The sequence below is a fragment of the Centroberyx affinis genome, unplaced genomic scaffold (assembly GCF_046629955.1).
Source record: "Centroberyx affinis isolate AG114_WGS23_722 - 3 ecotype Tasmania unplaced genomic scaffold, CSIRO-AGI_Caff_v1 ptg006704l_1, whole genome shotgun sequence".
NCBI classification, from domain to species: Eukaryota; Metazoa; Chordata; class Actinopteri; order Beryciformes; family Berycidae; genus Centroberyx; species Centroberyx affinis.
In genome coordinates, this window is record NW_027283401.1 from 1 (window position 1) to 27,500 (window position 27,500).

The 27,500-nt window shown below is 40.3% G+C and overlaps 2 protein-coding genes across 2 annotated transcripts; both read left to right on the forward strand.

Annotated features, from left to right (window-relative positions):
* The first annotated feature begins 1,494 nt into the window (after positions 1 to 1,494).
* LOC139638963 (spastin-like) lies at positions 1,495 to 11,538 on the forward strand. Its single transcript, XM_071513006.1, has 9 exons — positions 1,495 to 1,557; positions 1,922 to 1,997; positions 2,627 to 2,718; positions 3,259 to 3,338; positions 3,740 to 3,782; positions 4,629 to 4,708; positions 5,015 to 5,085; positions 6,757 to 6,797; positions 7,848 to 11,538. The coding sequence occupies exons 1-9, from the start codon at positions 1,501 to 1,503 to the stop codon at positions 7,971 to 7,973; spliced, it is 666 nt and encodes a 221-aa protein (XP_071369107.1). The 5' UTR covers positions 1,495 to 1,500; the 3' UTR covers positions 7,974 to 11,538.
* Positions 11,539 to 18,120: 6,582 nt separating this feature from the next.
* On the forward strand, positions 18,121 to 24,568 carry LOC139638968 (opsin-5-like). The gene is made up of 6 exons (XM_071513009.1): positions 18,121 to 18,232; positions 19,575 to 19,780; positions 21,664 to 21,763; positions 22,866 to 22,970; positions 23,287 to 23,510; positions 24,029 to 24,568. The coding sequence occupies exons 1-6, from the start codon at positions 18,121 to 18,123 to the stop codon at positions 24,566 to 24,568; spliced, it is 1,287 nt and encodes a 428-aa protein (XP_071369110.1).
* Positions 24,569 to 27,500: the final 2,932 nt, after the last annotated feature.

Here is a 27,500-nt window from a genome sequence, read left to right on the forward strand (position 1 = left end):
GTTACTGAACATGAGGCGAGAGAGCGTTACTGAACATGAGGTGAGAGAGCGTTACTGAACATGAGGTGAGAGAGTTACTGAACATGAGGTGAGAGAGCGTTACTGAACATGAGGTGAGAGAGAGTTACTGAACATGAGGTGAGAGAGTTACTGAACATGAGGTGAGAGAGTTACTGAACATGAGGCGAGAGAGCGTTACTGAACATGAGGTGAGAGAGTTACTGAACATGAGGTGAGAGAGCGTTACTGAACATGAGGTGAGAGAGTTACTGAACATGAGGTGAGAGAGCGTTACTGAACATGAGGTGAGAGAGTTACTGAACATGAGGTGAGAGAGCGTTACTGAACATGAGGTGAGAGAGAGTTACTGAACATGAGGTGAGAGAGAGTTACTGAACATGAGGTGAGAGAGAGTTACTGAACATGAGGTGAGAGAGTTACTGAACATGAGGTGAGAGAGTTACTGAACATGAGGTGAGAGTTACTGAACATGAGGTGAGAGAGTTACTGAACATGAGGCGAGAGAGCGTTACTGAACATGAGGTGAGAGAGCGTTACTGAACATGAGGTGAGAGAGTTACTGAACATGAGGTGAGAGAGCGTTACTGAACATGAGGTGAGAGAGAGTTACTGAACATGAGGTGAGAGAGTTACTGAACATGAGGTGAGAGAGTTACTGAACATGAGGTGAGAGAGCGTTACTGAACATGAGGTGAGAGAGAGTTACTGAACATGAGGTGAGAGAGCGTTACTGAACATGAGGTGAGAGAGTTACTGAACATGAGGTGAGAGAGCGTTACTGAACATGAGGTGAGAGAGTTACTGAACATGAGGTGAGAGAGAGTTACTGAACATGAGGTGAGAGAGAGTTACTGAACATGAGGTGAGAGAGTTACTGAACATGAGGTGAGAGAGAGTTACTGAACATGAGGTGAGAGAGTTACTGAACATGAGGTGAGAGAGTTACTGAACATGAGGTGAGAGAGTTACTGAACATGAGGTGAGAGAGAGTTACTGAACATGAGGTGAGAGAGTTACTGAACATGAGGTGAGAGAGTTACTGAACATGAGGTGAGAGAGAGTTACTGAACATGAGGTGAGAGAGAGTTACTGAACATGAGGTGAGAGAGAGTTACTGAACATGAGGTGAGAGAGAGTTACTGAACATGAGGTGAGAGTTACTGAACATGAGGTGAGAGAGTTACTGAACATGAGGTGAGAGAGAGTTACTGAACATGAGGCGAGAGAGTTACTGAACATGAGGTGAGAGAGAGTTACTGAACATGAGGTGAGAGAGCGTTGCCATTTTGAGTAACAAACCTGTTACTCCAGAAACAGCGTTGCTATCTCAGTGTAATTGTTACTAAAATATTCACCAGCAAAAAAATTGTCACACTTAGATTATCCGCTGCAGGCGAGTAATCAAATATTTCAAATTCCACTGTTAGCAGCTTAATGTGATGACTTCACTATTTTATGGAACAGGCTAAAGCCGTGGCCATGGAGTCCAACGCTACCTTCTTCAACATCAGTGCTGCCAGTTTAACCTCCAAATACGTAAGAACACAACACAACACACACACACAACACACACACACACACAACACAACACAACACAACACACACACACAACACACACACACACACACACACTCTCTCACACACACACACACACACACACACACACACACAGCTAAAAAAGCTGGTAAAGAATTCTGTGTTTTTGTCGCTTTGCTTTCTTCTGCTGATCTGAGGCCAGATGTCATGTGTCAGGCGTGTTGATATGTTTATATGTATGTTGTATATTTTTTATAATTGTTGTTGTGCTGTTTTTTTAGTCTTACATAAATGTAAGAAATAAAAAGATAAAAAATAAAAACTAAACTGTAAAGCCTGTGTTGCTGTTGGTTGTTTCCATCAGGTGGGTGAAGGGGAGAAACTGGTTCGAGCTTTGTTCTCTGTGGCCCGAGAGCTGCAGCCCTCCATTATCTTCATAGGTAACACGCATGTTCATACACTTTACATGCTTACAACACGCATGTCCGTACACTTTACATGCTTACAACACGCATGTCCGTACACTTTACATGCTTACGACACGCATGTCCGTACACTTTACATGCTTACAACACGCATGTCCGTACACTTTACATGCTTACAACACGCATGTTCGTACACTTTACATGCTTACGACACGCATGTTCGTACACTTTACATGCTTACGACACGCATGTCCGTACACTTTACATGCTTACAACACGCATGTTCGTACACTTTACATGCTTACAACACGCATGTCCGTACACTTTACATGCTTACAACACACTTTACATGCACGTCCTGTCTTCCTGTCTCACCTGTCCTCCTGTCTCACCTGTCCTCCTGTCTCACCTGTCTCCCTGTCTCACCTGTCTTCCTGTCTCACCTGTCTCACCTGTCTTCCTGTCTTCCTGTCTCACTTGTCTCACTTGTCTCACCTGTCTTCCTGTCTTCCTGTCTTCCTGTCTCACCTGTCTTCCTGTCTCACCTGTCTCACCTGTCTCACCTGTCTCACCTGTCTTCCTGTCTCACCTGTCTCACCTGTCTTCCTGTCTCACCTGTCTCACCTGTCTCACCTGTCCTCCAGATGAAGTGGACAGTCTGCTGTGTGAGCGGAGGGAAGGCGAACACGACGCCAGCCGCCGCCTGAAGACCGAGTTCCTGATCGAGTTTGACGGGGTGAAACTGTCCTCCATGTTTTTAGCTTCCTGTCCGTTTGTCAATCAATTTTTTTAACTTGTTATCCAACATTTGTAACCCTAACCCTAACCCATTTAAAAATGTTTTAGCGTTGGACCGATCAGCCCGGTGGAACATTTGTATTCTGTTCACCACACAGATCCGTCCGGCTCGGCACGTTAGGAAACGATTCAGCTGGTATATATACAGTATATAATATATTGTATATATACAATATATATTCAGAGTATATAGGTTAGCTACCTACATCACGGAAAACATGAAACATTTTATCACTGATAAATTCACAGTATTAAATGTTAGCTCAGGAGATAGCTGTGAGGTTTTCATGACTCTGCAGAATACAAGCTGGCAGCAGCATGAAGGATCAGGAAGATCAGTCTGCAGCTTATAGCTGATATTTTGGATTCAAGCTGCCGATTGATGACATTTTTGCCGATATTCATGTTCTTTAAAGGTTAAATGTGTAATATTTCTGCCTTACTGAAGCATAATATGACTGTGTGTGTGTGTGTGTAGGTTCAGTCCGGAGGTGAGGACAGGGTTTTGGTGATGGGGGCGACCAACAGGCCTCAGGAGCTGGACGAAGCTGTTCTCAGGTCAGATCTCCATGTTGTTTTGTTCTCAGCCACTAGATGGCAGTAAAACCTTCCAGCCACTCAGTATCTCTCTCTCTCTCTCTCTCTCTCTCTCTCTCTCTCTCTCCCCCTCCTCTCTGTCTCTCTCTCTCTCTCTCTCTCTCTCTCTCTCTCTCCTCTCTGTCTCTCTCTCTCTCTCTCTCTCTCCCCCTCCTCTCTGTCTCCCTCGCTCTCTCTGTCTCTCTCTCTCTCTCTCCCCCTCCTCTCTGTCTCTCTCGCTCTCTCTGTCTCTCTCTGTCTCTCTCTCTCTCTCTCTCTCTCTCTCTCTCTCTCTCTCCCTCCTCTCTGTCTCTCTCTCTCTCTCTCTCTCTCTCTGTCTCCCTCCTCTCTGTTGCTCTCTCTCTCTCTCTCTCTCTCTCCAGGCGGTTTGCTAAGCGTGTCTATGTGGCTCTACCAACTGAGGAGGTGAGTCAGCAGTTTGGGTTCGGGTCAGATGTTTTTAAAGGAAACTAAATGATTGACAGCACAACATGAATCATGAATCATTGAATCATGAATTTGAATATGAACTGAATATGAACGTAAAACTCTCCATAGCTCTTCTACAGTCTCTCTGCCCCATATGTTGCCAGCACCATAGCTCCTGCATCACATTGCTAGCTTGCCTGGGAAGCTAAGCAGGTTTGGCTGTGGTCAGTCCTTGGATGGGAGACCACCTGGTGCTGGAAGTGGTGTTGGAGGACCAGTAGGAGGTGCTCTTCCCTCTGGTCTCATGAATAATATCCCCAATGCCCCAGGGCAGAGTCAGGGACTCTGTCCTGTGAGTGAGCACCGTCCTTCGGATGAGACGTTAAACCGAGGTCCAGACTCTGTGGTCCATAAAGATCCATCTGCACTCATCACAGAGTAGGGGTGTAACCCCGCTGCCATGGCAACATTCCCAAACAGGCCTTCCTTCCATCATGGCCACCTAATCATCCCTCGTTACCTAATTGGCTCTTTCAGTCCTCTACTCTCCACTGAGATCAGATCAGATAGCTGATGTGTGCTGAGCGTTCTGGCGCAAACTGGCTGCCGTGCATCACCCAGGTGGTGGATGAGTTGAGTTGAGTTGAGTTGAGTTGAGTTGAGTTGAGTTGAGCCCCCCCCCCCCAATATGTGAAGCGCTTTGAGTACCTAGAAAAGCGCTATATAAATGTAATCAATTATTATAATTATTATTATAGTAATAGATATGTGATGAATATTAATAGACTTTATTGATTACTGCGGATGTGTAAAGCTGGGTGTGTGTTGGTGTTTTGTCTGTAGACTCGCTTCAAGCTGCTGAAGAATCTGTTGGGGAAACATGGAAACCCTTTAACTCAGAGAGAACTGAGCCAGCTGGCCAGGTAAACTGTATCAGTTATTGATCGACTGATTGATTTTTAGAATTACACGCTGCCAATGAGATAGCTATTTGCTATTTTTTATTTGCTATTAGCTATTTTTTTAGAAGAAAAAGCTTAAAATGTTCATATTTTCTTGTAGTTTATGGGAATTTGTACTGAGAAAAAAAAAAAAGCAGACAGCACTTTAATGTTTAACAGGTTTTTAAAAAATCGTTTTAGAAGCAGGTAGTGGGATCAGACTGTTAGATGTGAAGCAGGAAGCTGAACATCTGTACTTCCTGTCCTGTCTGTCTGTGATTGGTTCAGAATGACGGACGGTTACTCCGGCAGCGACCTGACCTCATTGGCTAAAGACGCCTCCCTGGGTCCAATCAGAGGTGAGATTCACCCGGATTCATTCACACCGATTTACTTTATAGTTATTATGGATATTACTTGTTATAATAATGACCAGTGATGGTTTAGGGTTAAAATATATAATATACATGTAATATAGTTCTGTCTCCCTCTGAACACAAGAAAACTAGAATGTAATACCTCTTCTCCTTTATGTAAGAAAAGTAACTATAATTGCAATACCATGGTAATAGTAAAGTGTGATGATGATGATGTACAGTCACAACCTGTTCATTATGACAGCTGAATAAAAACAGCTCATTGATTTTCTTCCAGTTTTTTTTGTTTTTTGTTTTTTTTCTCCAAGCCTTTTGCAGCTCGTACTGTCCGTCTGGTTTCTGAGTTGAACACCTCCAGCCTAGTGTAGTGCAGTATAGTACAGAATAGTATGGTATAGTATAGTATAGTGTTGTAGAGTATAGTATGGTGTTGTAGAGTATAGTATAGTGTTGTATAGTATAGTGTTGTAGAGTATAGTGTTGTAGAATATAGTATAGTATAGTGTTGTAGAGTATAGTATAGTGTTGTAGAGTATAGTATAGTATAGTGTTGTAGAGTATAGTATAGTGTTGTTGAGTATAGTGTTGTACAGTATAGTGTTGTATAGTATAGTATAGTATAGTGTTGTAGAGTATAGTATGGTGTTGTAGAGTATAGTATAGTGTTGTTGAGTATAGTGTTGTACAGTATAGTGTTGTATAGTATAGTATAGTATAGTGTTGTAGAGTATAGTATGGTGTTGTAGAGTATAGTGTTGTAGAGTATAGTATAGTGTTGTATAGTATAGTGTTGTAGAGTAGAGTACAGTGTTGTATAGTATAGTATAGTATGGTGTTGTAGAGTATAGTATAGTGTTGTAGAGTATAGTATAGTGTTGTAGAGTATAGTATAGTATAGTGTTGTAGAATATAGTATAGTATAGTGTTGTAGAGTATAGTATGGTGTTGTAGAGTATAGTATAGTATAGTGTTGTAGAGTATAGTATAGTATAGTGTTGTAGAGTATAGTTGCAGAGTAGTTTAGATGATGTCATGTGAATCTGATCCGGTTCATGTGTTGCAGAGTAGTTTAGATGATGTCATGTGAATCTGATCCGGTTCATGTGTTGCAGAGTAGTTTAGATGATGTCATGTGAATCTGATCCGGTTCATGTGTTGCAGAGTAGTTTAGATGATGTCATGTGAATCTGATTCTGGTTCATGTGTTGCAGAGTAGTTTAGATGATGTCATGTGAATCTGATCCGGTTCATGTGTTGCAGAGTAGTTTAGATGATGTCATGTGAATCTGATCCGGTTCATGTGTTGCAGAGTAGTTTAGATGATGTCATGTGAATCTGATCCGGTTCATGTGTTGCAGAGTAGTTTAGATGATGTCATGTGAATCTGATCCGGTTCATGTGTTGCAGAGTAGTTTAGATGATGTCATGTGAATCTGATCCGGTTCATGTGTTGCAGAGTAGTTCAGATGATGTCATGTGAATCTGATCCGGTTCATGTGTTGCAGAGTAGTTTAGATGATGTCATGTGAATCTGATCCGGTTCATGTGTTGCAGAGTAGTTTAGATGATGTCATGTGAATCTGATTCTGGTTCATGTGTTGCAGAGTAGTTTAGATGATGTCATGTGAATCTGATCCGGTTCATGTGTTGCAGAGCTGCGTCCGGACCAGGTGAGGAACATGGCGGCCAGTGAGGTGAGTTCACAGCTCTTCTAGTGTTCAGTGTTTTTGGTAAAACAGCAGATCGTGTCAAAGTGCACAGCAAGCAGAAACAGAAACATTTCAATCTACACTAAGTTTAACAAATCTTTCTTATGGCTGCAGGACATTGCTACCTAACCATGTGGAAATAATAACAATGATATTTATATAGCACTTTTTCAAAATGCAGTCACAAAGCGCTCTACAAAGGATTAAAACAAAATCAAAAATGGAAGTCAAAAACAAACAAAAGGTCATTACATAAAAACAAGTCTAATAAAATATGTTTTAAGAAGTTATTTAAATGATGATCCAGATTTTGCAGCCTGAGTTCCTCAGGCAGGCTGACCCAAAGTCTAGGAACCCATCAATAATCTATAATCAATAATCTATCATCTATAACCTGTAGTCTAGGAGGCCTGACAGCAAAGAACAAATGGGAACCTCTTGTTTGTGATCTACATTTTGGAGCAGCCAATAGGAAGCTGCCTGAGGACCTTCGGCTGTATCATCTGGTTTACAGATCTGTGATCAGTCTTGGCACCAGAAAGTGATCAGTAAAATGTTAACATCAGTTCTGACACTTAACAGGCAGCCAATGTAAAGATGATGTGACATCGTCTTTTTTCTCATTGTTTTATTCAAATGTAATAATTACATGTTAGTGTGTGCTTGAAAGGTTTTCATGCAGCATAGACTCTGCCTTCTGTGCATTATACTGTTTCTATTCTAATGTGACTTTGTTTTTATTTGGATTTTATTGTCATGCTGTTTTCTTACTGCACATCTCCCTTGAAAGAGTGGGACTAACCTGGTTAAATAAATAAAATACTTAAGTGGACTGTATTAGAGGAAGCACTTCAATAGCCAAAGCACACATATTACACATAGAGACACATACATGTAATGTGCCTAACCTCAGGGGTCAGAGGTCAGAGGTCAGGGGTTTGGTGCCTTGCTCAGCAGACTCTGATTGGAGTTCATTAATGTTGCGATGATCAAACCCGCAGCCTTTCAGTTACAGGACGGTCTGTCTGTCCGCAGGTACGAAACATTCGCTTCAGTGACTTTGTGGAGTCGCTGAAGAAGATCAAGAGGAGCGTCGGGCCGCAGAATCTGGAGCTTTACGTCCGCTGGAACAGAGACTATGGAGACACGACCGCTGTATGACACACAGCCAGAGACTATGGAGACACGACCGCTGTATGACACACAGCCAGAGACTATGGAGACACGACCGCTGTATGACACACAGCCAGAGACTATGGAGACACGACCGCTGTATGACACACAGCCAGAGACTATGGAGACACGACCGCTGTATGACACACAGCCAGAGACTATGGAGACACGACCGCTGTATGACACACAGCCAGAGACTATGGAGACACGACCGCTGTATGACACAAAGCCAGAGACTATGGAGACACGACCGCTGTATGACACACAGCCAGAGACTATGGAGACACGACCGCTGTATGACACACAGCCAGAGACTATGGAGACACGACCGCTGTATGACACACAGCCAGAGACGGCACTTCAGTTCAGGATGCATGTTCTCTCCAAACCCCATCTTCCAACAAGAAAGGATCTTTTACTGACCTTTACAGCAATATTTCTAAAAAAAAAAAAAAAAAGAATATTTCTTCCCATAACTGAACTGTTATTTTCCATAGTTTGGACTCTGTTGGCCAAACAAATGTCTTCTTTGAGGAATTCATGCATTTCTTCGAAGGAGCCGCTAGAGGCCACAGCACATGTACATAATGCCTTTGTTGTATATAACACCAGTCAGGGCCGTAGTCAAGACGAGTCCAAGTCAAGACCATGACCAGGTCCAGTCAAGTTCGGGTCCAAAGGGGGTCGAGACCAAGTCAAGCCTGAGACCAGAGCAAATCAGGTGCTATTCAAGACCAAGACCAAAACAAATAAGAAACAGCAGACATGTCTTTCATGTAAAAATAATGAAAGAGTTTCTTCAGGATCAGCAGAGATGTCGATCTGTCTCAGGAGCTTTATGTTCAACACTTTGACAAGAAGTTTGAGGAACATTACGAACGATACACAGGTGGAATCCCTCAAATTGTCTTTAGTGCTGGCAAGACAATAGACCCCGGTGGACCAGATGGAGAAAAAAAACGTATCTTTGAAAATTGTTAGATAGGCAGGAAAGTCATGCCAACATCCAATAGAGGACAAGGTCAAGTCTGAGTCACAATAGAGAGTCCAAAACCTCAGAAAGGGTTCTGGACACCAGACTGAGACCGGACTGAAACCCAGGAACATCCAGGCACCTGGAGCATCTGTCTGACATGTCGGTCTGCTCCAGCCTGTTGGAGTCATATTCTAGAAGCTTCTACTAGGCTGGTAAAATACTGAAAGTGGCCGTTGAATTTCGGGATTCAGTAGAGTTCCCTGGTGACAAAAGGCCAGTTTGTGGATTTAGCAGTGAACTTCTTCCTTACATGTAGATGTTGGTGCTTCTCTTTGGTCCCTGATTGGAAGTTTTTTAAAACGTTTATAGATGCTTGACAGTTTTATCACCAACCAGCTGAGTCTCATGATGGAGGAACAGTGTAGAACTGTGTGTTAGTGAATAAAGTGTAAATGTGTGTGAAGCAGCTGTCAGCAGAGAGCAGCTGAGTCAGCTTGTTGTGGTGTGGCTGTAGATCCATTCAGTAACGTTCTCAGTAAAAGTGAATAGTGTGATAAGGTGGATTTGGTTTCTGTGACACAGTAAACTGTCTTGTCTTTAGCCCTAGTCTCTACTCCAAAACATGAAGAGTTGGAGCTTGAGAAGAGTCAGCTCAGTTAACCTGAACAAACTGTTAGCAGCTAACTAGCCAGCAAACAGATTGATGTTAATGTCAACATGCTAACGCTAGCTGCCACTAGATACGTTAGCTAGTGTGCTAATCAATGGGGTTACATCATCTGAAAGCCCTTTAGTCATCCAGGGGCTTCACCTTCATACAGTTCCACACATTCATACTGGGAGGATTTGAACCAGCGACCTTCTGGAAACCCCCCCCCCCACACACACACACACACTGTGTCTCATCCCCTTGTAATATTCTCCCCTTGACACCAGTTTGCCTCTGGATAAAATAAAAACCAGCATAATTTTTCTGATGTCAAAGAGAAACGTTCAGGTGTTTTGTTTTGTTGTCACATTGAGAGAAGGACAAATATTCAAATGTTCCCTTGTTGTTTGTGTGGACAGTTTGACAGCGTGGCTGTTAGCCTCTTAGCTGAGGATGCTAACACGCTGGGTTCAAGTTACAGATGATGCTAACATGCTGGGTTCAAGGTAAAGATGATGCTAGTTAATGTTCTCTCCTTCCTCTGTTCTCTGTCTCAGTAGCATGATGTTTTTGCCTGTTTTACACTGTAAATCTTTGTATATCTCATTTGGTCTTTCTACTGTTGTCAGGAAAAAACACATTCCTGCAAAACGTTTTTCAGGAAGGCAGAAGTTTGTTGTTGATGCCCGTGAAGTTTGGAAAGTAAACAGTGGAGTTTTAACAGGTTTCAAGTTTCCAGCTAAAAACACATGAACACAAACAGCTATGTGTTTTCTGCTGTGCCTTTCCTCTACATGAAAGTGTGCAGACAGATGAGTCATTGTTGGTTAAAACCAGGAATCCTTAAAGGTCAAGAAGAGTTTGGAAAAAATGTTTTCAGCCCCAAATATGATTTGATGATCTGCTGTCAGTTCACATGTAGATATCAGTTCAGTGTGGAATAATGTTCAGCTGTATAGTGAGACGGTAGATGATGTGATATGACATATGATATGACATGATGTGATATGACATGATGTGACATGATGTGATATGATGTGATGTGATATGATGTGATGTGATATGACATGATGTGATGTGATATGATATGACATGATGTGACATGATGTGACATGATGTGACATGATATGATGTGATATGATGTGATGTGATATGACATGATGTGATGTGATATGATGTGACATGATGTGACATGATGTGACATGACATGATGTGATGTGATATGACATGATGTGATGTGATATGATATGACATGATGTGACATGATGTGACATGACATGATATGACATATGATATGACATGATGTGATATGACATGATGTGACATGATGTGATATGACATGATATGACATGATATGACATGATGTGACATGATGTGACATGACATGATATGACATATGATATGACATGATGTGATATGACATGATGTGATGTGATATGATATGACATGATGTGACATGATGTGACATGATGTGACATGTTGTAGCTGACACTCACACTGACCGTTATGTAAAAAAAAAACATTATTAAATTCTAAAATGAGAATGAACCTTGGTAAAGACGATGCCTTGTCAATAGTTTGATCCTCATCAATGCTTAGTGATGATCGTTTCTGCTGAGTCAGCTGTCAGTGTTTCTGCTGATTCAGCTCTTCTGTCAGTTTTATTCCAAAACACTAAATATTCATTCTGGACAAACTTTATTACCTGAAAATCATTAGTCAGTGCTTTAACAACACAGCTGATACAGCTGTTTTAAAAGCAAAGGTCAAAGGTCAAAACTTTAATAGTAACTCCTAATTATTTCTTACATCAGTTTTTTCACGATGGATATTTGAGTTTTGGAATGAAACTCGTTTGTTCCAAAGCAGCTTCAGTAGAAACCAGTTCCTCATTTTTCACAGGTGGAAAAGAAGATTGTATTTGAATGTGAGAGATCAATAAACTGTTTTCTATTGATTGATCATCCTGAGCGTTCACTCTTTCATGACGTCAATGAGTTACTAAAAAAAAGAAAAACTTCCCATAACGATAAAAACTACTAATAACTTCTAATACCATCGGCCTTTCTCTCCTTCCACCACCCGAATTTCCCCTCAGGGATCAATAAATATCAATAAAGATCAATAAAATTGAATGAAGTTCAATCTCAACAGAACCTCTACCTGTGTATGTACATATATATACATATATATATATATATATATATACATATATATATATATACATATAAATAATTGTGACAGACAAAGTGCAGCTTGTTTGGCTCGTCGAGTCTCAGCAGGATTTCAGTTCGTTCTTCTGGTCGATCCTCTTAGTCTCTGAGTTATTTCAGGTGTTTCAGGTCAGAGGATTAGACCGACCAACACACACACACACACACACACACACACACACACACACACACACACACACACACACACACACACACACTGCTTCTGCACTACCTGACCAACACACACACACACACACACACACACACACACACACACACTGCTGCTGCACTACCTGACCAACACACACACACACACACACACACACACACACACACTGCTGCTGCACTACCTGACCAACACACACACACACACACACACACACACACACACACTGCTGCTGCACTACCTGACCAACACACACACACACACACACACACACACTGCTGCTGCACTACCTGACCAACACACACACACACACACTGCTGCTGCACTACCTGACCAACACACACACACACACACACACACACACACACACTGCTGCTGCATGGCCTGATACTCGTTCAAAAACACTATGCATTTATTTTAGAAATGGATTTACTGCTCCGTTGTTTTGTAAATACAGATTAGATTCTCCCAAATGTTAATATTTAGTAAATAAAGATGCTGATAACTTCACTAACACTCAGTAAACTCCAGATGATGAGGGATCCGTAAGGCTGAGATTCAGGTCCAAGCTTTACACAGGTGAGCTTCATACAGGTGAGCTTCATACAGGTGACTTCATACAGGTGAGCTTTACACAGGTGAGCTTCATACAGGTGACCTTCATACAGGTGAGCTTCATACAGGTGACTTCATACAGGTGAGCTTTACACAGGTGAGCTTCATACAGGTGAGCTTCATTACAGGTGAGCTTCATACAGGTGAGCTTCATACAGGTGAGCTTCATACAGGTGAGCTTCACACAGGTGAGCTTCATACAGGTGAGCTTCATTACAGGTGAGCTTCATACAGGTGAGCTTCACACAGGTGAGCTTCATACAGGTGAGCTTCATACAGGTGAGCTTCATGCAGGTGAGCTTCATACAGGTGAGCTTCATACAGGTGAGCTTCATACAGGTGAGCTTCACACAGGTGAGCTTCACACAGGTGAGCTTCATACAGGTGACTTCATACAGGTGAGCTTTACACAGGTGAGCTTCATGCAGGTGAGCTTCATACAGGTGAGCTTCATGCAGGTGAGCTTCATACAGGTGAGCTTCATACAGGTGAGCTTCATACAGGTGAGCTTCATACAGGTGACTTCATACAGGTGACTTCATACAGGTGAGCTTCATGCAGGTGAGCTTCATGCAGGTGAGCTTCATACAGGTGAGCTTCATACAGGTGACTTCATACAGGTGAGCTTCATACAGGTGAGCTTCACACAGGTGACTTCATACAGGTGACTTCATACAGGTGAGCTTCATACAGGTGAGCTTCATACAGGTGACTTCATACAGGTGACTTCATACAGGTGAGCTTCATACAGGTGAGCTTCATACAGGTGAGCTTCATGCAGGTGAGCTTCATGCAGGTGAGCTTCATACAGGTGAGCTTCATACAGGTGACTTCATACAGGTGACTTCATACAGGTGAGCTTCATACAGGTGAGCTCCATACAGGTGACTTCATACAGGTGACTTCATACAGGTGAGCTTCATACAGGTGAGCTTCACACAGGTGAGCTTTACACAGGTGAGCTTCATACAGGTGACCTTCATACAGGTGAGCTTCATACAGGTGAGCTTCACACAGGTGAGCTTCATACAGGTGAGCTTCATACAGGTGACTTCATACAGGTGAGCTTCACACAGGTGAGCTTCACACAGGTGAGCTTCACACAGGTGAGCTTCATACAGGTGAGCTTCATACAGGTGACTTCATACAGGTGACTTCATACAGGTGACTTCATACAGGTGAGCTTCATACAGGTGACTTCATACAGGTGACTTCATACAGGTGACTTCATACAGGTGAGCTCAAAAACATCAAACAGAACAATGTGATAGTTGTGGGAGTTGACCGGAGCCTTTCGTCTGTGGACAGAAAACAAAGCGTCTGAGCTGCTGGGCTTCAAACTGTGAAGTTTAAATGGAGTGACGTCTGGTTTAGTGTCCCAACACTCAGCGGGGGGGCGGGGCCATCTCTGCTCTGAGGTCATCCTGCCGGGGGGGGGGGGATCAGCCTGGCAGTCAGACAGCGGGGGGGGGGGGGATGGGGGGGGGGGGGAATCAGCCTGGCAGTCAGACAGCAGGGATTAGAGCAGCAGAGTCTCAGGCTGCGTTCCTCCATGTTCTGATCGGTTTATTCTCCTTCAGTTGGTTTGTCCAGTTGAACGCTGACCTTTGAACTCTGGTGGCACAAAACAGGCAGCGACAGTCTACAACTCCAACTACAGGAAAACCGCCCTGAAACACAAGGGATTATGGGTAGGCGACAGCTCTATGTCTTAAAGCTGCAATATGAAACTTTTTCCCTTTAAAAGTCCACTAACTGAACAGGATCTTCTCCATCATCACCCATGTGACCCAGTGGCGGGGCGGCAGAAGAGGTTAAGCAGGCCTAATAATTAGATTTATAAATTTAATAATAACCAATAAGAACCCATAATGGGCTTTACTTTCATGACAGCAATCGTTCCAATTTTTCCAAAAGGTGGGCATCTCATTTTATTTCAAGAGGTTTGGTAAAGCACAGTACCATTAGTTCTTTGCTGTTAGAGGAGTTCAATTTAATTCTACCTTGATATCCCAACTTTGCTAAATTTTACTTTTGACCCGAACAGTTTGGTTTCAGTCTTTCCGAGATGAAGGGAAGCTTATTGTCTGTAAACCATGTATTCACATTACTAAGCTCCAGGCTTAATACTTGTTAGGTGGACAAGCAGTAGGATCTTGAAGTCAATTCTGCATCAGTAAGCCAGTGTAGGGATCTGAGAACAGGTGTGATGTGTTCTGCCTTTCTAGTCCGTCAAAACCCTTCCTGCATCTAATCTGCTGTTAACAAAAGCATGTACCAGCTTTTCCAAATCTGGTTTGGATAGAAAACTTCTTTTTTTGAGATATTTTTAAGGTGGTAAAAAGCTGATCTTGTGTCATGGTTAATATGGCTGTGAAAGTTGAGGTCAGCATCCATAATGACTCCTCCTGCTCCTGAGAGAGAGAGAGAGAGAGTCAAGATGGGCCTTGACTCTTTGTCTCTCAGCCTTGACACCAATATAATTACTTCTGTTGGTAACACTTTATAATAACCATCATTAATAAATGGTAAATTGATAGTTAATTAAACTTTAGTTAATAGTTATTTTACTGTTAACAAACAATGAAATGATCATTAATAATGTTTACTAATTATTAGTAATGCTATAATTTATGTTATTTTATCATTAGTTTGTGTAATATAAAATCATTTGTTTATAAATGATATATTGTATCATAGCTGATAAGAGACGGTAAAAAGGGTAAAAAGCTATGAAGACCATAAGGTGGTTTTGAAAGTGCTGATAGAGCTGCAGCTCCTCACAGCGTCAGGCAGGATGTTCCACTGATTTGTGGCTTTTACAGAGAAAGCTGATTTCCCAAATGCAGTGCGGCGAAATGGTTTGGTACAATCTGGTATAGAGGATATTCTGGAGGATCTAATAGAATCCACTGAGCGAGTATACACAAAGTCACGTAGTGGAGGAGGGGCCAAACCATTTAAAATTTTATAAACCAAGCACAAATTTGAAAATAATCTAAAATTCTCAAAGCTCAGTAAATTGTATTTCTCCAGAACCCTACAGTGATGGAAATGCATTGGCTTTTTGTCCAGAGTTTTTAGAGTCTGGACTCAGAGGTCTTAAGGCTGTTTCACCAGCCTGCCCCCAACATGTAATGCAATAAGACATATGGGAAAGAATCATAGCATGCATAAATATCTTGGCTGCGTCCAGAGAGAGACAGTTTCTAACATGTCTAAAATTTGCTAAGTTGTACTTTATGGTTTTAACCATTTTTTTTTAACATGTTTCTTAAAGTTCAAATTTGGATCCAGTATCACGCCAAGATATTTAAAATCAGTGACCATGTCAATCCTTTCACCTTTGATGAGAATATCCATGTTAGGAGGTTATACCTTGGTTTTAGAGAAAAACATACCTTTTATCTTGTTTACATTTAGACTCAGAAATGATTGATCAAGCCAATGTGTGATCCTATCCAACGCAATTGTTAGTTTGGCAGCTGCTAACTCAGCTGTTTTTGCATGTGTGTAGACAACAGTGTCATCTGCATACATTTGCAGTTCTACATCATGACACTGTTCAGGGAGGTCATTAATATAAAGGCTAAATAATAGGGGACCGAACACTAAGCCTTGTGGAACACCCATTGTGCACTTCATGTTACTGGACAGTGCGTCACAAACTTTAACACATTGCATCCTACTTGATAAATATGAAGACATCCATGCCAGCACTCTAGATGAGAAGTTAAATTTAGAGAGTTTCGATATTAAAACATCATCATTAACTGTATCGAAAGCTTTACGCAGATCTAAAAATACTAAACTAAATCTAAACTACTACTCCTTTATCGAGCCTTGATTTCATTTGCTCTATTAAGTGCAAGCTAGCAGTTTTGGTGGAATGATTTGCTCTAACGCCAAACTGCATACGATGTAGACCAAAATTGTATTAAGAAATGTTGTCAGTTGTTCAATGATAACTTTCTCAACAACCTTTGAAAGTGATCGACAGTGTCAAACGTAGAGCTAAGATCAAGAAGGACGAGGATAGAGACCTTGAGTCCATGTTCATACGGATCGATTACCAATTTAACCAGAGTTGTCTCTGTGCTGTGGTCAGGTCTAAATTCAGATTGGAAGTTGACAAAGTGGAAAATTAAATAGCTATTCAGTTGTTTATATACATTTTTTTCCAGGATTTTGCTGAGAAAAGGAAGGTTGGATATGGGTCTATAATTACTGATAACAGATGCATCTAGATGGGTTTTTTCAAAAGTGGTTTAACAACAGCAGTTTTTAATGTATTTGGAAAAACAGCAGCTTGCAGTGAACTATTAACAATTTTCAGCAGCTCCCCCACTAGGCAACTAAAAATCCTTTTGAAGAAAGATGTAGGGAGAGGCTCAAGGCAGCAGGCAGAGGATGAGCTGCAGCCTCCTCAAGAGTTTTAGAATCAACTGCAGAAAAACGCTCCAGTTCTCCAGTAAAACTGTTGATGTGTATTGAAATCGGCGGGAGCATTGCTTTCTTGTCAGACACAGAGGTGCAAATTTTCTGTCTAATTTTTGTAGTTTTATCATTGAAAAATGCTGCAAATTCTTCATATTTAGCGATGGAGAGGAGTTCAGAAGAGAAGACTCTCAGAAAGTAGAATCTGTACATTATTAATATTATTGTCAATAATCTTAGTTAGTTTGGTTTGTTAGTTTTGTCTTTCGCCACTTGTGTTCTGCATTCCTGCATTTTTTTTAACTGTCTAACCTGTACATCATTCCTCCAGATTGCTTTCTGCTTGCCAGTGAGTTTTATTCAGGCTGAATCTTGTCATATGCAAATTTTGCTATTTGCACAGGAACAACAGAAACAGACTCTTCCTCCTCCAGTACTGTCGTAAAATTGTAGAGTAGAAATATCACAGCAAAGCTTTAAGATATGCAGCGACTTCAAAATCATATCACAGTAGTATCATAGGAGATTAAAAAAATATGATTAATTACAATAAGGTCTATGCACTCACTATAGAGTACAACAGAAAAATAAATCTGTATGGGAATATCATTGGATTATTGGAATATTATATTTTTTATATTTTTTTATTAAGATAAGGAACATCTGAAATCCTCCAAGAGAACTGAAATCACAGAACAAATGGAAAAAAATGAACAAACATTTTGGTATCAGCAGAGACATTACACGACATAAGATGACATTAAACAACATTAGACAACATTACAGACCATTAGACAACATTACACAACATTAAATGACATTAGACGATCAACATTACACAACATTAGAAGACTTTAGACAACTTTAGACAACATTAGACCACATTAGATAACATTAGATAACATTAGATAACACTCCAGTTTACTGATGTAAAACCTGTGACTGTGTGGTGAAACTGGATTAGAGCCACTCCTTCAGACTGTCCCACTATATTTATCCCAGATTAACATCAGAGTCTCTTCTGTTTCCCGGAGCTGCAGCTCCTTTCCTTCGTCTGTCAGGAGGAGAAGAAGAAGAAAATGTCTCTTTCCAACATTTCCTGGAGGAACAACAGCTTCGGTCCGTCCGGCCGCGAGCCGCCGCTGTCCGACCAGGGAGAGACCATCATCGGCGTTTACCTGCTGGTGCTGGGTGGGTGCTTTAACATTTAATATCACATTCACATTTAATATCACATTCACATTTAATATAAAGTGTATGGTGTTAAACCTATCTGGAAAAGCTGGACTTCGGCTGATAAACAGCGTTGCTTTCAGGTGATTTTTTGTCACAAATTAAAACCCGGAAGACAAACAAGAAACAAAGCTGGACTTTATTTAAACAAATGTTTGTTATGATGGTTAGTCCTGCTAACTACAAATTTACATATTTAAATTTATACAGTGAAGTTGCATGTGTGTTTTGTTCACTGACACAAAACTAGATTTGTCCATAATGTTGAAAAGGTTAAAGGTCATCATTGCGTCATAATTTGGAAACTTGGATAACAAAATTTTATCCAACTTTGCAACGTAATTATCTGACTTTGAGTGGCGTTCATGTGAATTTTCCAAGTAGGAAAGTCATTTTTATGAAATGTGTCCGATAGTGAACGCAGAGAAAGACGTCCTGAATCAAAATGAGACAGGAAATTACTGACAGGAATCCTGTCAGCTGACTGAGATGAAAACACTCGACTCAGCTCAATGAAATAACGAACGGCAGCAGATCGTTTCTTCTGAAACAGCAGCAGCAACAAAGGAAAGAAGGTACAAACCTGAAAAAAAAATACAGATATTATCCTTTATTACTGCCTTTGAATGAAAAATTAATTTACAAAAAAAATTGAACAATTAAATAAATAAAATGTGCAAATAAAATAAATGTTATTGTCTGACCCTAATAGATAAACAGATAAACAGAAAGAACAAAGAAAACAGATTGAACAGATTTTTGAATAAAGGTGAAGAAGAGTCAAAGAGCAAAAGCAGAATAAAAAACAGTTAAATCGTAATATTTCTGTGTTCACATGAAGTGAAAGAACAGGATGACGTCTCGGTGCCCAAATACAAAATAATTATTTAGGAATTTGAAGTCAATCATAAAGCAAACATTTCCTGTTCTTATTTTCTTGCTGTTTACCGCCTGTCGACACCAAGAATTCAGATTTCTGCTTGTAATCACTTCTTTCTATAAATGAATGTATGGAAAGAAAATCTGTAACATTAATCTGATCGGTTTGATTCTCCTAATCACGTCGTTAGCAGCAGTAATATCTTTTGTCAGCTGGTAGTTGATATTATAAAGATGAGACCCAACAGAAAAATGAAGTTAAAATTGAAGGTTAACGGCTCGTTTACCTTCACAGCGTCTGGAAGGTTTGACACATTTATCGATCAAACACCGAAACATCAGCTAGTGAAACCAAACACAGATTAGTGCCAAGAGCGACAGATTCTGGTTTGATATTTCTTCTTCTGTGGTTTTTGCTCAGGTTGGCTGTCTTGGTTCGGGAACAGCATCGTCCTGTTCGTCCTCTTCAGGCAGAGAGCGGCTCTGCAGCCCAGCGACTTCCTGACCTTTAACCTCGCCGTCTCCGACGCCAGCATCTCCGTGTTCGGCTACTCCAGAGGAATCATCGAGATCTTCAACGTCTTCAAGGACAACGGATACCTGATCTCCTCCGTCTGGACCTGCCAGGTACCACAGCGCTATTATCAGTATCATTATCATTATTATTATTATTATTATCATTATCATTATCATTATTATCATCATTATTATCATCATCATTATTATTATTATTATCATTATTATTATCATTATCATTATCATTATCATTATTATCATTATCATTATCATTATTATCATCATTATTATCATCATTATTATTATTATTATTATCATTATTATCATCATTATCATTATTATTATCATTATCATTATTATTATTATTATCATTATCATTATCATTATTATCATCATTATTATCATCATCATTATTATTATTATTATTATTATTATTATCATTATCATCATCATCATCATTATTATTATTATTATTATTATTATCATTATCATTATCACTATTATTATCATCATTATCATTATTTTATTATCATTATTATTATTATCATTATTATTATTATTATCATTATCATTATTATGATCATTATTATTATTATCATTATTGTTATTATCATTATCATTATTATCATTATCATTATTATTATCATTATTCTTATTATTATCATCATTATCATTATTATCATTATTATTATCATTATCATCATTATTTTATTATCATTATTATTATTATCATTATTATTATTATCATTATCATTATTATGATCATTATTGTTATTATCATTATCGTTATTATCATTATCGTTATTATCATTATCATTATTATTATCATCATTATCATTATCATTGTTATTATTATTATCATCATTAGTAGTGGTATTAACAGTATTATTGTCTGTATTAGGGTTCAACTGATATGGATTTTGAAAGCTGACCCAATATTTTTGTATTGAAGCTGCTGATATCTAATTTTTATGCCGATATTCAGTTTCTTTTAATGTTCCCATTTCCATGCTGTGAAACTTTGAGACAAACAGTTTTCATTATTCACCAAGAAATTTATGCAAATTAGGTTGAGGCACAAACAGCCTCTTCATCACCAAGCGCAGATTTCTTCTTTTATTCTGATCCAAAACGCTGCATCCTCCAGTCTGAGCGTTCTGATCTGATCTGGATCTCAGATGAAAACCCTCTGATCTGATCTGATCTGCATCTTAGATGAAAACCATCTGATCTGATCTGATCTGGATCTCAGATGAAAACCCTCTGATCTGATCTGGATCTCAGATGAAAACCCTCTGATCTGATCTGGATCTTAGATGAAAACCCTCTGATCTGATCTGATCTGGATCTCAGATGAAAACCCTCTGATCTGATCTGGATCTCAGATGAAAACTCTCATCTGATCTGGATCTCAGATGAAAATCCTCTGCCATACTTTCAGAGGATTTATACACATCAATAATTTGGGGAAGTTGGTGTTGTGAACTGTCAGTGAAATGGACTCGCATAAGTAAATATATGTGCAAAGTCATGAGATTTGTATCTAATTTACATAAGTAAGACCATGACAGGAGCAGATTTATGTTCTGAGCAGTCAGCCAGCTGCTGAATATCGCGACTGATCAGACCTGCAGTGGATCAGTGTCTAACAGACTGTTCGTTTGTGGGAATCGAACCTGCGGCCTTTCTGTTACGGGACGGTCCCAGCGACATGATGGAGTTTATCTGATATATTAGGTGTGATGAATGAGTTTTTACTTGCTTAGCGAAGACTTGATTAGCATGTATGTATGTTTCTACTGGTTTCTACTGGATTCTACTGGTTTCTACTGGAGCTGACAGTACAACACAGTCTCTACTGGTTTCTACCGAGGATTGGAACCAACAACCCTCTGGTCATGAACCTTCTTCCTCTGCTGATCTTTCCTCCAGCCTGAGTTTGATTTTCTTCTTCTTCTGTTGAAGAAACAAACTAAATGTTGTTTGTCCTGCAGGTCGACGGCTTCTTCACTCTGCTGTTCGGTCTGAGCAGCATCAACACTCTGACCGTCATCAGCATCACCCGCTACATCAAAGGCTGTCACCCCAGCAGAGGTAACATCATCATCACCTGCAAAACATGAAGAGATCTTCATCAGTACAGTGCTGATGAAAGGCTGGGGGGGGCAAATGTTTCTTCATCATCCAGATCAATGGTTTGACCGATGATCGAACGATTCAGACGATGTCATTGGTTCCTTCATTCACACGGTTAATATTCTGAGTGTTAGTCCACCTGAGGAGGATCTAACTCAAAGGAATAGTTCCCAAAAATGAAAAATGAGTCATGATCTCCTGAATAAAGTTGATCTGTCTGTCGGCTCCTGCAGAACAACATAACAGGAACCGGTTCTTCAGAGTTCCAAGAAGAACGAAAAAGGAACATGAAATAAAAACAGCTCATGCAGCAGAATCCAAGTGTTGAAGAGTCCTGGACACACAAACATCAGAATCAGAATCAGATTTATTGCCAGGTACATTTACACATACGAAGAATTTGATCTGGTCAGATTGCAGCGAAAGAAATAAAGATAGTAAATAAAATAAAGATACAAACACACAAACACACAAACACACAAACACACAAACATACAAACACACAAACACACAAACATACAAACACACAAACACACAAACACACAAACACACAAACATACAAACACACAAACACACAAACATACAAACTTCACGTGTGTTTCAACTGACAGGCTGAACAAATAATGTCAACGTTTTCATTTTTGGGTGAACTGTTCCTTTCAGTGTGTTTTGAGGATTATAAACAGGAAATGCTGATTCCTGTTTACAGCGAACGCCATGCGACAGAAAACATCCAGTCTCTGCTTTGAAGATCCTTAAGGGCCGTTTCATTGGACCGGAGAATGTTCAAATATAGAAGCACTGTCTTCAGTTCAGTACATAAAGGAATTTGTCTTGACACACAAATACAGACAGACTGGACACACAGTGTAGATACACAACAGACAGACTGGACACAGTGTAGATACACAACAGACAGACTGGACACAGTGTAGATACACAACAGACAGACTGGACACACAGCTTGCAGTGTGGAGCGGTGTATTGGAGTGAATGGGAGTCCGGTGGAACATGGCAGCAGTGCACAGTCAGGTTGTTGATGTGCTGAATGTGTCTCCAGCGCACCTGATCACCAGCAGGACCGTCTCCACCTGCCTGCTGCTCATCTGGGGCGGAGCGGCCTTCTGGTCCGGGGCGCCGCTGCTGGGCTGGGGCAGCTACACCGGTAGGACAAGTCTTCTTCTGTGGTTTTACTTTGGCTCCATTAAGACAATTCTATACATTTGTGATCTCAGGATCACAAACTATTAGCATTATGGTGTCATGGTGAATAATATAAGTTTGGTGTTTTTCTTTACTTGAATTGAAAGCTCATATTGTCATTCATGTGTTCGGTGAGTTTCATGTTAAAAGACCCGTTGTATTGAATTTCAAACACACCAGTGAGAAAAGTGAGTGATTCTTTTTTTTGTCTGACATTAGCGCTGTTTTCACACAAACCAGCAGTTTCTCCTGAATTTATTTTGTTGTTTTCTCTCCAGATCGCGGATATGGAACCTGTGAGATCGACTGGGCCAAAGCCAACTACTCCTCCATCTACAAGTCCTACATCATCTCCATCCTCATCTTCTGCTTCTTCATCCCTGTGCTGATCATGCTGTTCTGCTACGTCTCCATCATCAACACCGTGAAGAGAGGAAACGCCTTGTCAGCAGAAGGCGACCTGACCGACCGGCAGAGGAAGATCGAGAGAGACGTCACCGTGGTGAGTAGAGTCGAACTGAAGCTGAAGATGAACTGAAGCTGAACTGAAGCTGAACTGAAGCTGAACTGAAAGAATTGTAGTGGTACTCCAGAATTCTTCAACAGCAACACAACAGGTTATATAATGTAATATAACATAATAAAATAGAAATATAATAAAATAGAAATATAATATAATATAATATAATATAACATAACATAACATAATATAGTATAATATAATATAATATAATATAATATAATATAATACACCTTTACTCTGATTCTTTGTTCCTGGTGGCCAGCACCACTAACACTGGTGTGCATTTCAATCTCTTTTCAGGAAGCTGTTAAAATGCATTAAATAAAAATCACCATGGATACTGTTGTCCTTTAGCATTAGCATAGCACTTTGCTGCTCTTCATGTTCCATGTTGTGTTGCTGCTGTTTCAGAACAGCTGGAGGCCGTTAGTTTCAGTTTGTTTAGTGATTCACTTCTTGGTTAAATGATAAAGGAGCCGACTTCCTCGTCTCTGCAGGTTTCCATAGTGATCTGCACCGCCTTCATCCTGGCCTGGTCTCCGTACGCTGTGGTGTCCATGTGGTCCGCCTGGGGCTTCCAGGTTCCCAGCCTCACCAGCATCTTCACCCGCCTCTTCGCCAAGTCCGCCAGCTTTTACAACCCGCTCATCTACTTCGGCCTGAGCTCCAAGTTCCGCAAAGACGTCGCCATTTTACTGCCCTGCACCCGCGAGGCAAAAGACACAGTGAAGCTGAAGCGTTTCAAGCCAAAGGCTGACGGCCACGCCCCCGGCCACGCCCCCGGCCACGCCCCCGGCCACGCCCCCGGCCACGCCCCCGGCCGGCCCGGCGCAGGAGGCGGCAGCGGACCCAAGGCTCCTCTGAACCAGATGGAGAAGAGGTACGCTCCTGGGAAGCGGCCCCACCTGGCCCCCAGCCCCGACTCTGGGATGGGCAGCCCCCCCTGCAGCCCCCCCCCTGCTAACAAGCAGCTGTTCTACATCGAAGTGCCCAAACCGTCCGACGCCGGGCCGGAGTTTGAATGTGACAGACTCTAAAGAACTTCTTTGTTTTACTTATAAAACAAATGATGCTTTTATTGTGGTGTTAAAAAAAAAATGCCTCACAAGGACTTCATCAAACATTTTTTAACATCAAAATAAAAGGAATATTTTTTACTCAGAAGAGTTCTGAGTATCAGAGTATTGCCAACTGTTGTCAGCTCTCTTCAAAGGAAAATCAAAAGTCACAAGATGTGACATCATACACCAATTTTCATATGAATATACACTTTATTTGGAAAGTCTGATACTCTGCTGATACTCAATCTGGTGATTATAATGTCAGTAAAAAGTTTAGGTGATACAACAGTGTGAACAGTAATCTAGATATTCAGGTTAGGGTTCATGTCAGAGTTCGGGTCTTCTGGAAGATCGAGATCATTAAGGACTTGCAGTAGATAATGTGTGGACTACCTGAGGAAAATCAGCTGGACACTGGTGTTGTCTTGGGGAATTTTTAAGATTTTTTTTAGAACTCTTTGATAAACTGAGAGAGCTGAATAAAGACAGTAGAAACCAGTAGAACCCTGGGTAAATGATAATGTACATGAAGATGTTAAGAATAGAAATTAGCAATATTCTAAGTTCAGAAAAAAGAGAGATGATCAGAGTTGGGTAAATTACAGAAAGTTAAGGAATGAGTAGATTGATGAATTGATTACACAGAAAAGACGATTTTAATGAGAAGATGATGGAATATGCAAATGAGTCCAAAATGCTTTAACAGGTTAAAAACAAAAACATGTAACAGCAGCCTCTGGGAACAAGATTTCATCAAATAGGAAGGAGGTGACAAATATTCTTAATAATGATCAGGACAATGAAGACTCACATCATCAGTTTCACTCTCATGAAGGTTTTGGAGCTTTTCTTTGGAACCAGTTTCTGAGGAAACTGAGCTGGAGAAGCTGAACAACCTCAACTGGTTTTGATAAAATCCCAGCTAGATTTCTTAAGGAGGCTGCTGAATTTATCACTCCATGTATTACCATTATCATTAATTTGTCCATCAGAGGGAAAAATTCCTACATGATCTTAGTCTGCCAGGATCTTTCCACTGTTTAAGAAAGGAAACAGTCTTGATCAAGGCCAGATTCTATTTTGTGATCACACACAGCTGTGTATGAATTTCAGTCCGGCTTTTGAAAATCTCACTGTACTGACACCTGCCTTCAAAACTTGATGGATTTTATTAGAAAGGAGGTAGATGAGGGAAAATAGAATGCAAGTTGTGGATATTGGGGGACTCTATATAGAATGTGGGGTTCCACAAGGCAGTGTATTGGGTCCACTATTCATTGTATGTAAATGGTCTGAAGGCTACTTGTTCTTGTGATCTCTCTTTATATGCAGACGACTCAGCATTAGTGGTTTCTCATAAGGATCAAAGTAAAGGTGAAAATTTACAGATCTACTAAATATCAGCAGATGAATGTCAGATAATCGGTTTTCACTGCATATCAGAAAAACAGAATCAATACTGTTTGGCGTGAGGATGAAACTGGCTTTGAAGTTAAAGTTGGTGAATCCTGTGAAGGACAAATACTTGGGATGTGTGTTGGAGAGCCATATGTGAGGGAAAGGTCGGGACCGAACAATAATATAGCAAAATATAGCAAATTTGATTATTAGCCAAAACATTTTATGGTGTAAAGTAGATATACCATGAGCTATGAGTTTGTGAAGCAACTCTATTTGTTCCAGTAGAACATTTCAACTTTGTTTTACAGAAATCGTGTTTTATTCCTGGGTTTCTTGTGAAATACGACACTACCCACAAGCTTTAGCGAGTTCCTTAGAAACCAGAGAAACGTTCACATGTTGGTAGGCAGACTGGAGCAAAGTAACGTTAGTCAACTAGCAACCTGCGCCGCTCCATGAAAATCAATAAACACTATTATATTATAATATTATATCACTATTTAGTATCACTGTTGAAAATGAGGCAAGGCGAACTGATGACATCACTCATAACACTGTATGGGATGAGTAAGAAACTTTATGTACAGTCTTTCACCCAGGACCTGTTTGTTTCTCACATTTTCTGAATCTATTGTGATTCAGATGGAAGCTTGTTGGTTCAGTTCAAAGCTTAAAACTCTTTAAGAACATGAAAGGAACAAAGGAACCAGGGAGTCCGCTCCATATGTGATCCGCAGAAATATTGTCAGAGTGAGTGCTCGCTACTTCCTCCTCTCTGTCCTGAAGTGGGTCAGCATCAGTCTGAATGGGCTTCTTCCACCAGAGTGACTTAAAGTGGTGATTATACTTGAAATTTAGCATTTAGTGTTATGGATGTTTTTGTATTTAAAGCATTAATTCATGTGTATTTGACATGATGAGTTGTTTTTTATTGCAAATGATTTGTGTGTACATATGTGAATAAACAGGTTTATACTCAAAAATATTTTCCTCACTCAAAATACTTTTATGACAGACACCATAATACTGCAAAATATACATTTCACAATACTTAGGATAAGTTTAGAAAAACCTTTCCAATGTACGAAAAAACTGGCCAAAAATGTAAAAAAAGAAAAAGAACAGCAGCTGTCATTGTTCCAGCACTTTGTGTTGGACCACAATAAAGAACACAAACCAAAACAACAGGCTGCCAGGCCACTGAATTATCATTATAACAAGTATTATTATTGTTAGTGTCTATCCCTTGTGCAGTATGAGGTGATCAGCTGACTCCTGTTCTGCTCTGGTGTGTGCTGCCCTCTGCTGGCCCTATGGAGAATCACACCCAAACAAAAGACAAATAAAATATAACAGCAATGAGAAAAGGCAAAATTTTCTGAAGAAAATGTGTGCGCTTGCTTCAGCTTCAAAAGGCAGAAACAAAGAGTTTAAATGTCTGTACATTTTGAGTATTTTGATCAGGTGTTTGGAGCAGTATCTGAAGTTATAGTAGCAGTAGAAAGAG

Coding starts and splice junctions, on each gene's coding strand:
- LOC139638963 (XM_071513006.1), top strand. CDS start 1,501: ATGGAGTCCAACGCTACCTTCTTCAACATCAGTGCTGCCAGTTTAACC. Junction 4,709..5,014: donor GAACTGAGCCAGCTGGCCAG/GTAAACTGTATC, acceptor TGATTGGTTCAG/AATGACGGACGGTTACTCCG. Junction 6,798..7,847: donor GGAACATGGCGGCCAGTGAG/GTGAGTTCACAG, acceptor GTCTGTCCGCAG/GTACGAAACATTCGCTTCAG.
- LOC139638968 (XM_071513009.1), top strand. CDS start 18,121: ATGTCTCTTTCCAACATTTCCTGGAGGAACAACAGCTTCGGTCCGTCC. Junction 19,781..21,663: donor CCTCCGTCTGGACCTGCCAG/GTACCACAGCGC, acceptor TTTGTCCTGCAG/GTCGACGGCTTCTTCACTCT. Junction 22,971..23,286: donor GGGCTGGGGCAGCTACACCG/GTAGGACAAGTC, acceptor TTTTCTCTCCAG/ATCGCGGATATGGAACCTGT.